General features: G+C 43.4%; 1 protein-coding gene across 1 annotated transcript; it reads left to right on the plus strand.

The window, feature by feature from the left end:
• The first annotated feature begins 66 nt into the window (after positions 1–66).
• On the plus strand, positions 67–10217 carry RpL37A (ribosomal protein L37A). The gene is made up of 4 exons (XM_075681875.1): positions 67–186; positions 365–493; positions 641–723; positions 10126–10217. Exons 1-4 carry the CDS (start codon positions 184–186, stop codon positions 10187–10189), a joined length of 279 nt encoding a protein of 92 aa, XP_075537990.1. The 5' UTR covers positions 67–183; the 3' UTR covers positions 10190–10217.
• The last annotated feature ends 1880 nt before the right edge of the window (positions 10218–12097 follow it).

Genomic DNA, 12097 nt, shown 5'->3' on the forward strand with positions numbered 1-12097 from the left:
TGTAATACAAGTAAATGCTTTATTAGTACTCATATATTTTTTTTACGAGAAAGAAAGAAAAATAATAACGAATAGATAGATATGGCTAAATCTGTCGCAAGTTTTTCGACGGCCTAGCAACAACACCAACTAACGCTTCCTTTTCCTTTTCCAGTCAGCGTTGTTTCTGACGGTTCGGCAAAAATGGTAAGCCAGGATGAAATCTAAATTAATCCTGTGTTCTTGTGCACACTGGCTTGAAAATTACTTCTAATTAACTAGCACAAGCCTCCATGTGTTTTTTGAAATGTTGATTTACAACCTACGGTGTCTCATACCTTGAATATTGCCTGTAGATAATCGCTGCGCTCTACTCTAATTTCAGGCAAAGAGGACCAAGAAGGTCGGAATCGTCGGCAAGTATGGAACCAGATACGGTGCCTCTCTTCGTAAAATGGCGAAGAAGATTGAAATAACCCAGCATGCTAAATATACCTGCACATTCTGTGGCAAGGTGAGCGAAACACTCCAGAGACTTGGTGCAAGTGCGCGTGTTGTGATATGATAGAGGCTGTTCTTTCACCAATATAACTTTTAGTTAGTGTAGTTTGCGTGGAAATGAACACAGGAAAATAAACTTTGTGGTGTGTATACTTTGCAGGATACAATGAAACGCACCTGTGTGGGGATTTGGAAGTGTCGGTCCTGCCGCAAGACTGTTGCCGGTGGCGCCTACGTTTTCAGGTGAGCATGTGTGAAACTTCAGTCAGTTTCCGTCCCTCACGTACTCATTATACTAAAGCCCATTAGCGCGAACGTTACTAGAAAAAGGGCAACGAAACACCCCTATTAAATCCCTCCAGTTCTCAAGCTTGTATTATCTCACAGTATGTCATTTCATTAATGTCCAGAAAGACAAACTTGACATGTGGAAACCGGTTACAATAGAACATGGCCTTTACACTGTGGAAATGTTTAAAGATATTCTGTGAAGTCGTGTTACTTTTCGTTCTACATACTTCTTGATTGATGTCAGCCGTGATCGCCAACAGACTACTAGATTTGGCCCTAGCGCTGATGTGTGGATTTCCGCATTGACTGCTGCTGCTGCCGCCTTGCATTGCTTGTGCGGAGTCAGTGAAGTGCGTAACTGTAATATGTACAAAAATTGAATCGTAGATATCCAGCCGTGTCCTGCATTCAACTATGCAGTGTGTGTGGAGGTCTTCAAACAGCAGAACCGCATCCTTTTGCTGGAAACTACTACCGTACCGAGAGAATGTGAAAGTTTCATTCCATTAATTCCGACGTTTCCGCGCCATTAGTAATTGACCACTGCGATCAATTGTTTATGGCCTGTGTCACCTCCAGTGTGTACATTTGGATCTTGGAACACATTTGCTTTGTGAACCATTGCAAGCTGACCCAGAATGTGGACCCTTGTGCATTTGAGAAGGTGATCTCACAAACTTGCACAGTCTCATAATGATTATGGCGGTGCCCCAGGCACACTCATTCAAAGGATATATGACTAAAACTGGGCTGAAGCTGCCAACCTGGTTTAGTACCATCAACCTACTCTCCTCCATGCTCCTCGCTCACTCATTCTCTTGGCTTCCTGTTTAAACAGAACTTGCATCGTCTCATAATGATTATGGCGGTGCCCCAGGCACACTCATTCAAAGGATATATGACTAAAACTGGGCTGAAGCTACCAACCTGGTTTAGTACCATCAACCTACTCTCCTCCATGCTCCTCGCTCACTCATTCTCTTGGCTTCCTGTTTGAACGGAACTTGCATCGTCTCAGCTCCTGGTTACGAGCAGATGCGGCGACTCCATATGCGGCCTGCCTCTGCTGCAAGCTTGCAATAGCAGTGAAAGCAGAAATTGCTGAAAGTGGAAATGGTGCAAGCGACGAATTGGCGAATTGGAGTAATGCAAGTGCACATCAAGAATTGTGCCACGTAGCAAGCAAAAAAAAAAAAAAATGTAGACTGGGGCAGTCGTGCTATACTTTCTGCCAGTAAAGCTAGTTGTCCAACTAGTTATTCCATGAAAATAGTGGAGATAGCTAGCTCACAAACTTATAATACCTAGTGTTGGACCCGTCAGGTGGACTTAACCAATAGCGGATATATCAGCTCAAGCGTAGCAAGGTTTTCAGTGCTGTGGGTTTTTGTTTACATAGCAGAAAGTCTTTGTATGGTCTATTCTGCTTAGATGGCTTGATCAAAAATGGCGGTCAGGCGTTAAACTGTTCAATAAATATTGGTGACCGTACACATCCTTGGTTTATATACTGTGGTTCAGAATGCTGGGGCTGTCTGGCAACAAAACTGAAAGCCATTATGGTGAACTTTACCATATTTGGCTGCCGCAGCCACAAAAGAAAAAAGCCCGACAATCATCAGAATGTCGTGCCTGCCAACTCTTCCGAATTGTTTTTTAATGTTTATGAATTTGGGCTCGTTCTAGAAATTTGTTAATGTTGTGTCAGCGTATTATGAAAGGTAGATATTGTTCTAAAGAAATGTTCTAAGGCGTCAAAGGGATGGGGTGACGCAAGATTATTCAGATTCTGTATGTCCAAGATCGAATGTTGAACGTGTCACATTACCAGCTGGACGAAACGTCGAACAAGATGAATATGCACAAGACAGAATATCCAACTAAAGCAAATGCCTCAGTATTCAAAAGTAACAAATGGTAGGGCTTCTCTGGTGTGCCCATAATGTGGCAGCATTAGTTGACCTGCAAATCGAAGTGTCAGTGCAAGGAGCAGTCTCCTTGTAATGCCAGGAGGGAAGGGAGAATTTGCGCAAGTACTAAGTATATAAGTGTTGCTTTTAGTATTGGCGGCACCTGGTAGCCAGACTGATTTGTTGGTTGGGGCTCCGGCCTCAATGGTTTAGGCACGCTCAGGCCTCTGCAGCCGTAATCCACGAACCACTCTGGTTCCAGCTTTGATCCCCCCCTTGCAGTTAGGGTGCCCCAAAGATCCTGCGTCACTTTTTATTATAACCTCAGCTGCTCTTCTGAGGCCTCCATTGCCATATACATGTGCCCTCCTGGAGTAGTACATGTATTTTTCTGGTTAAGCTTTAAAAGCAGTTCGTATAATGGTCCTCTTTTGGACACAAACATCCTATATAAAGAATTTAAATCTCTCTCACTAATGTGGCAAGAACAGCTGCTTGCAAGTTGCAATGAATTCATCTCTACAAATTGTCGTGAGCCATCAATATACTTTAAAGAAACAACATTAACGAAAACAACAAAAGGGGTTGGATGACCTGTTCTTTACATTGTTCTGTGCACTGTTTTAAGACATAAAACAAAGCTGGGGCGTGCTTTGCAGAAAGTGTGATGCTTTTCCTTATATTACTACTGCTTACTGCCATTGATATGTCATATGCATCGGGAGCATTTCTGCGTCTATCCTAGGGAGGGGTTCCGTCTCTATCTCTTGTCCTGTTTTACTAGGTCCCAATACAGTGAAATCTTGTTAAACCGTAGTTGGCCGGAGCTCGGAAAACGTACGTTCTAAGCGGTAGTACTGCTTAACCGAAATAGCACGAGATCGCCCACTTACCTGTCAAAAACGGAACTAAAAGAGAGTGCGATGAAAGGGCAAGAAACATGCAGTATTTATTCATTTTATCCATATCCGCTTCGTGAGAGTCAGCTGCACTACCACTGAGCCACACCAGCGCTTGCTAGCATGCAACGGAAAAATTCCCCATAAGCACGGCCTAGCGCGTGAGGAGGCGTGTGATGCGACTTGCGCGCTGCGTAGCGTTGATACGTGGACATTTTGCATTGCACTTGAATATTATTATACCTGGTAGAATGCCATGTAGCAGATGCACAAGGCAGTTACAGGTTTGAGGAAGAAAAAGGAAGTTTAAGGAGATGTACATAAGGATGCTATAAAAAATATACATTGTGTACCTGATTAAATCAAGCTGGCTAGGTAACTATTTCACCGCTGCGTTTCGAAGGGAATGACATTAATTCATCATAATGGCCATCGTATTGTGCCGTTTGACATGCGCGCTGTGTAGCGTTGATACATACAAACATTGCATTGCAGTTCTATTATATTCCACAAGGTGTCTTGACATGTAGCAGATGCATATAGCACTTGGCATGTTGCATGTAGCTGACCCTGGATGTAGCAGGATAGGTTACTACAGTCGAACCCGACTATATCGAACCCGTTTACATCGAATTATTCTATATATCGAACAATTTCTGGACACGATATAGTTACAATGAGTATATATCGCAAAAATTACGCTTACATCGAACAAAAATAGCAGCGACACCCGATATATCGAACGTCAAGCGGCGGAAAGTGCCCCCGGAAGTTGGCTTTCCCTCGTGGTGGAGGAGAAAACCCGGCTGCGCGGCTCCATCCAACCGCTCTCCCTACCGTGACCGCGCCCGAACGCGCTGCCTCGGACGAGCCGTCGGCACCCCCCCTGCAAAAAATGATCCTGGCCCGCCCACAGCGCTTGCTCAGACAGCCAATCAGATGCTCTTGTGCCCTCGTCGCGCAAGATGGCGAAAGTGCGGCTTGTCTCGCTGTTTTCGTGTGCGCCTTGTAGGCCTTCTCCCGCAGTGTTGCCGTGAAGAAGCGGCAGAATTTGCCTTTCGTCGTGAAGCTCGCAATCATAAATCGTGTCGAGCGCGGTGAGAAGTCGGATGTCCCCGCAGAGCACAAGATTCCGAGGAGCACTCTCGGTACGATCTTGAAGAATAAGGGGGAGATTAGGGCTAAAGCGCCCAAACTCGCAACCCGGTGCCCGTGGCGCCCGACCCGTACGCACGGCCGTGTACAAGTGGTTAATCTGAAATTGCTTCAGCCGTGCCGACTTCCGCGTGCTCGGTGATGACCGTAAATTCTGATGAATGCGACGAAGCCGTTGCCAGTGTTGCCGAAGTTTGGAGCGAACTGTCAGAATTTCCGGAAACTGTTGACGAATCAACGGTGGATGAGTTTGTGAGCGCAAATGATGTGTCGCGACCACGGGAGAGCCCGAAAACGAAGACTACATTGCCAACATCGTACCGAGCACAAGTGAAAGTGGGCACAATGAGGAAAGCAACGACGGTCCCACATCCTCCGGAATGATTGGTGCGCTCGCACTAGTCCGGTGCTTCTGCGCGAATGCAGAAAGTTGCGGCCTCAGCTGCTCCGACTCCTTAATGTGGAAAAGTGCGTGCGTCGCAGGCAGCTAAATTGCCAAAGCAGAAGAAAATGCAGGACTATTTCGTGCGAAACTAAGCTAGTTTAATCAATAAAGTGATTTTATAAATGGTATATGCTTTTATGACATCCAATTATTTAGCAGGCTTATATCGAATTATGCTCTATATCGAACTGATAGGCGTTTTTTGCGAGTTCGATATAGCCGGGTTCGACTGTACCGTATTTACTTGCATAATGATTGCACTTGCGTAATGATTGCACCCCTGAATTTTGTCGTCAAGATTAGATTTTAATTTCCCGTGTAAAGATTGCACCCCGAACTTGCTGCAGCGATATGTTGTGCGGCAATTCTAGCTAATAATTATCGCGCTTACCATCTGTCGGATGCTATGCGAACGACTCTTCAAGACAAACCAAGCGGTCTGCACACACCAAACATTCTTAAGCAGATGCCCTATTTCATTCCTTTCATCACTTTCCGCACTTCCATGACAAAAGAAAGCCGCAACCAAACTTGCCTTTATTATGTGTAGGCATTATAATGGTTTTGGTCAACAACAACAACACAAAGGGTGCCTTTCTATTCTTCTAGTCTGCACTCGTGGGCACGCAACGAATAGCGAGCGGCAACGATAGCCACGTTTACACTGATACGAGTGTACCCTATTCATACGCTGATGCTTGTAACACAGACAAGATATTCGCCCACCCTTAGCAGAAACATGCCGTATTAGGATAGTAGTGAAGACAAATGCCGCAGTTTCCGCAGCATGTCCGCCATGTGTTTCTATGTCACTGGCAGCCAAGCGCGCCCATCTGTTTCTGACCCCTCAAAGTGGACGTGGCTACGTTATTGCCACAAACTTGCCGATATTAACAATATTGTTCATTACCGATACGGAAGAAACTGTCTCAATGCGCGTAATTTACTAATGAGAAGAATAGAATCGCGTTCAGCTTGCTCTGCTGGCCGCCATTTTTGTTTTGGTGTCTGGCACTACACACAGCAGCAGCTGCCTATTTGTTGACCTGTTGTCATCCCGCAGCAAACGCGGAAAATTTTTTTCTTCTCGCAGGAAATTTAAACCACACAATGATCGCACCCCTGAATTTGCATCAAGTTTTTTTTTACAAAGAAGAGAGATTATTATGCGAGTAAATACGGTATGTATATGCCACGCCTTGCTATATGACATGCGGTATGTCCAGGTAATATTGCCACGCCATTCTATCACTAAAGTTGCTCATACCTTGCAGAACGCCTCTCCGCAAACAGGAGAGGCGTTCTACACCGGCAGCTGCAACATAGGCGCGGCCGTGCAGCCCTTATTTTGAAAACTATCTGTGATGGAGACAAGTCTACGCATCTAGCCGCACCATACTGTGTTCTTGTCGCTTAGTTCGCGTTGACACGAGAGGCTGCACAAAAGTCAATTCGCATCTCTCCTGCTACCGCACTTCCTCACTACAGCGTTTTGATAGTTTCTGCGGTCATTGAGTGAGAGGTGTACATGTTTGTGTGCGCCTGACACCATGCTTGTTAATTTAGTTAAGGGAATGTTTAAAAGCTTATATGGCCAATAAAACTCCTATCGTTACTTTTTGTATAGTTGTCTACTAATTTGCTATCGTAATCGATGCTTGACCTTTCAAGCGAAACTGCGACTTTTTTTATTTATTGCAACTTTAGTGCATTGGGAGTAAACCTTTATTTCTTCCAAATAAGAGAAAGTTTTGTTTCTGTATGAAAGAGTGAGGTATGCGGTACTGTAAAAGACTTTCCCATTTTTTTTTTTAAGGTCACGGCAAACTGGTGCACGTTACAATTGAGGGCGCATTAGAATCGGAGTAAATACGGTATACATAATATCATACAGCTTGACCACTTGCTCTCAAAAGGTGGTACATAAAGGTCCAAAAATCAAGAATTATTGGGTTTTACTCAAAAATTACGGATGCTAAATAATGCAGAACATTGTCTCAGCCTAGTGAAATCAGCATGAATTTGTTATCAGGTTATGGCGAGACGAATAGTCCACCCAAGAAGGAATGTCCACTACTGGACCTACCGTCTTGTTAGACATCTAAGCTGCAAGTGGTGCAAAATCACAAAAATTGCATACAAGAAAGAAATTGTGCTGGTAGCTGTCCTGGCCTTTCATGGCTGTGTAGAGGGGCACTTTCTTCAAGTGATTTTATTGAAGCGAGATATTGAAACTGGTGAAATAAATACTAAACACATGCACGGTGCCCTGCTCCTGAAGTGCACAAGAATAAGCCAAGGGATGCTCGGCTTCCTACCTGACACTTATAGCAATGTTTGGTTCTTGTCATTGCATGATTCAGGCAGATTTCCAGCCCTTTGTTGATTCCAAACAGAGTACGTCTGCTTGCCCTTCGAAATATGACCACTCTCTGCAATAACTTGAATGCATGGCTGCTGCACTCAGCTGCTCATGAAATAACTTGCCCATGGGCCACAGAGCTTGTTTTGTTAAAAGGGACACTATAGGAAAATATTAAGCCGAGTTAGATCGATAGACTATTTGTCTAGAAGTATGTCATTGTTTTCCGTGTGCTAATATATGACTGAGTTGCGTAGACCATTGCCACTGAATGTCTTCCCGCTGCTGGTTCTCTATTTGAATCACCCATGCCAGTACAGATGAGTAGACGTAATCCCCCATGACTCCCTTCTCTGCCACTCTCTGAATCAACCACATCATCTCTGTGAATCCATATCTGAGAGGTACCAAAAAGAAGACGTGGCATCGCTCCGACTTTCCATTTCCATCATTTTCTTACTTACAGGAGCCTGAACTTTTTCTCTCTAGCTTAACCTCACATTCTCTTTATTGTCCCTTAAATGTAGTCCTCAATATCTGTAAGGTCAAGGCGAGGCAATAATTGAACATAGTGCTGTACCTCATCATCGTGGGGTTTGAGTGGGTCGACACAGCTGTGCACTTTGTCTTGATGTTATTTCTCTCATTTCCGTTCAACGGGTACGCTTAAGCACATTGTTGACAAGTGGTGTTCCAATCAACAGCCAAGTGAAATTGAGGCACTTTATAACAAAGGTTAGAAGGTGTGTAGTATGTTTTAGAAGCAGCTTGGAGACGAAGTGCATGATGTAGCGACTCGCAACTTCGCAACCCCTATGGTTATTGCTAGCCCTGCTCGTGGATGAAGTGCCTAGGCCCTACAGCATGAAAACTGTTATCACTTTAGGTCACAATTGTTTTTCTTTTTCAATTTTGCAAGGCTTTCATTATAAGATATTAACTAAGGTATCATTCTAGTATGCAAAGCACCTCCTGTAATTGCACAAAATGTGTTCTTTAGGCACTTCAATTGTAGGATTTTTAAATGGAAGCAGCAGCAAACTCAGAAGGTTGTGCTCATCCACCTGGGTTCCAGCTGCCACTCTGGTACATTTCACTACAGAGGTCTCTAGCACATGCTTCATGATAAGCAAAACTTGAGCTTCAAATACCATTGTTATTGCATATAACTCCATGTCCAAATGTGTTGCTTTGCTTTCCTGTTGTGTTGTACTGCTTGATTAATAATTGGCAGAAATTTTGGAGAAAAAAATACCACTTTTAGTTAACACAGAACTGGAATTTTAGCATCACAATACTGTGAACAGAAAGTGAGCACATTAAAGTGAACAAATTTGTCGTAATAAAGTATATAATATAGATGCTTAGGAAAGTTTTAGTCGCAGAACAGTTTTTTTGAGAGGTGTGATATTTTATTTGTTAAAAGTGTTTGCCTCTTTTTCAGTGCTGTAACAGTTGCTGTTTAAGTATTGCAATATCTATGTTTTGTGAAGGCAGCTGCTATAAACATCTGCATCCTATGTTTACTAACTGTTAAGCTCAAGTCTACATGCTTTTCCTCCAAGCCTCCAAGTTAAAGGCATTTATTTCAATTGTTTTGCATGTGAGCTTGTCATGTTTGATGAGTAATTATTATTTTTTTAAGGCTATGTTGTGCTAGAAACTTGTTTTGAGCAGATGTGTGACAGCAGTGGAGTCCTTTATTTCTGAATAGAGGAAACGAGGGGGAGGGGATATTTGATGAAAGAGAACTGAGCTGATACATCTGAAATTTTTCTTCACTTGAGGGCAAGTGAATTGTTTTCTTGGATTGGGCTCCACTTTCTGCACTAGTTGATGCGCGGAAGATCTTGGTACTTTGTGCATCTGCTACTTTGTAAGTGCAGACATTCAACTTCCCTTGCTGACGACATGGCAATGAGCTTGTCCATTAATACTCACTGTCCATAGTACTCCCGTGACAGATAGAAATAGCTCATCCATTCTCTAGTCCGAGTGTGGGGCAAGGTAGAGCTGTTATGGACAGTGATTTGATGTTGGCCAAGCAACGTTCAAATTACTCAGCAGAATGACTCATGACTTTTCATGCTTTTCATGTCCACAATACCTTTGTGCACTGGAAATATGCACACCTCTCTGTTGTCATGGTAAATGGGATAGAGGTAACGACAGCATGAGAAAGCAAAAGTGCTTTGTACACCAGCACATGCACTTGCTAAAAGTTGGCTCTCTCTAGTTATTGAACTAGGGCTAAAAAGACTGGACAAGAACAAGAAGCATGCAGGTCATGGCGCTAGGGTTCAGCTCGTGTCGTGCGTGCTGCTCGTTCACATCCTGTCTTTATGCACAGGTTAAATAGGTCTAAAAGTCTGGAATACGCATTAACTAGTCAAACTTCTTTAATCATCAGTAGATGACATAGCCCATCTCACAAATATGCGCAAGTTTAACCACATGTACACTCCATTGCAAAATGTGCAGCTAAATTGGCAAAGACAAGGTAAAAGCCAATAAACGTGCATGAGCATGATAACAAGAGTGAGGGGGTGTGTGCTAATTTTTCTTTGTGTACATTATTTGCAGCACCACAGCTGCTGCTACCGTGAGGAGCTCTGTGCGTCGTCTCCGGGAGACAAGGCAGCAGTAATGTGTGTAAATAAATGCTGAAAAAGAAGTCTTGTGCCTTTAGAGTCATGGTTTCTGTCTAGCTTGCAGACTTTTATTTTACGGCTGCAAGTTTGTTTGGCTATAACAGCACTCACACTTACAGCTTCCTTTACATATTTAACAAAAATGTTATGGTGTAAATAAATTAGCGTAAAGGCCAATAGTGACGAAATCTCATTTTTGTGAAATTCGTATAATATAGTAGTATTGGCAAGATTGCTGCAATGCTGCAGGGCTGGTGATTCTCTCTTTTTGTTAGCAGTGTTTTAATTGTACCTGAGAATACATGTGCACCATGCGATGGTGAGCGGAAATAAAGTTGAGCATGTCGCCTCAAATCTTTTTCAGCACACCTTATACCTTAAATCATTTTGTGTGTGTGTGCGTGTAGCTATTTGGGCAATAACACACCATGGACACACAGCATTTGTAGAGGTATTAGCTTCAATTTAAGCCAGAAGAAAGTTCAAGTATATGAGCTAACCATTGCTAAAAAGCTGGTGAAACACATATTGCACAGACTGTGAGTTGTCCAGGATGTTTGCTGCAAGAAAAACAATCTCGCAGAAAAAGCTTTTCAATGAAATGCAGATTTGTGCAGGTGTGTATAGTTGCCTACATGTAATGTGTCATGAAAAAGGGGATGATGGATTGAAAGGCTTTTGAAGAGGGGGTGGAGAAGGTGTGAAAGAATTGGTATTTATAGTTGACTGCCTCTTCAAAGGTTTTAGTGGTACCAGACTAACTTTGTCTATTTGGCTTTCATAAAAGGTACATTCATTTCTACAGGCTGGGTATTGTAGCAGGATATGCTCGACCATTTCTATAGCACCACAATTTTCTTGAGGGAGGTTGGTAGATTGTCGAAGTCGGCATGGATAACTTTGTTAATGCAGTGTTGAGGTGATGATGGTACAAGGCATATTATTGTGCAAGCTGTTGCTGTCCCTGCATATCACTTCAGGCAGTATTTTCCTTCCAGAAGAGTTGAGACATCAAATGAAATTAGATTTTGCAAAACAGCGACGTTCAGGTGTTTCACGGTTCGCATGGTGTATGCAGCAGTGAGGGCAGTCTATTGCAGAAAAGCTAGATAACCATGTGCTGTTTTTATATTATGTGCCTGCGTTAGTTGTTTCTGATTGGATAAGCAGACCGACCTGGACATGCTGGCAGAGAACGAATTCTGCCAAGGTTGGAAGCCTGTCGTTTCTATTTCACCATTAAGTGAACGCTCAAGGCAACTTTGATGACAGTGCAGAAACATTGTTGCTACATCATCATCATCAGCCTGGTCACGCCCACTGCAGGGCAAAGGCCTTTCCCATACTTCTCCAACTACCCCGGTCATTTCCTTTTAGCATTGTTGCTACACAGTATAGTAAATCAATGCTTGCAAGCCTGCTCCATGCACAAGCTGCATTAGTGCCCTGTGGAAGTTATTGTTGATACTGACTGCTTGTAGTCTTTGGGCTGGTACCATATCCTGGCACCTCAGCACTTTCCTCGTGTGGCTTTCATCCCTGGACGCAGCCACAGCAGGTAAGCATCCGTTGCAGAAGCTAGGGCAAAGCCTTTTGGGCCATTCACAGGGTTTTCAGGTGCTCTGCTCAGGGCTTAGGTTACGGAAGGTGTAAGCGCTACCTCAGCTCAAGTGAGATTATGGGGAAGGTAACAGACGCATGGGAGTATTGGAGCATGTGTGTCTTGGAAGAGATTTTTGGGCCATAAGGATGGAGCTGGGATCAAGTGGAAGTTGGTGGGCTACTGGTAAAGGAGAGCAGGTGATATTTGTGGCTATAATTTACATTAGAACCTCTTTATGATAAAATTGAAAGGGGAGCCAGAATTACTTCAGTATATCGATTACTTTGTTATATCCGTTATT

The sequence above is a fragment of the Dermacentor variabilis genome, chromosome 2, assembly GCF_050947875.1.
Source record: "Dermacentor variabilis isolate Ectoservices chromosome 2, ASM5094787v1, whole genome shotgun sequence".
In the NCBI taxonomy this organism is placed as follows: domain Eukaryota; kingdom Metazoa; phylum Arthropoda; class Arachnida; order Ixodida; family Ixodidae; genus Dermacentor; species Dermacentor variabilis.

What these genes read in the sequence shown, in the direction of transcription:
- RpL37A (XM_075681875.1), top strand. An exon ending in CCTGCACATTCTGTGGCAAG is followed by an intron (nt 494 to 640) that starts GTGAGCGAAACA and finishes TATACTTTGCAG; the next exon opens with GATACAATGAAACGCACCTG. An exon ending in GGTGGCGCCTACGTTTTCAG is followed by an intron (nt 724 to 10,125) that starts GTGAGCATGTGT and finishes CATTATTTGCAG; the next exon opens with CACCACAGCTGCTGCTACCG.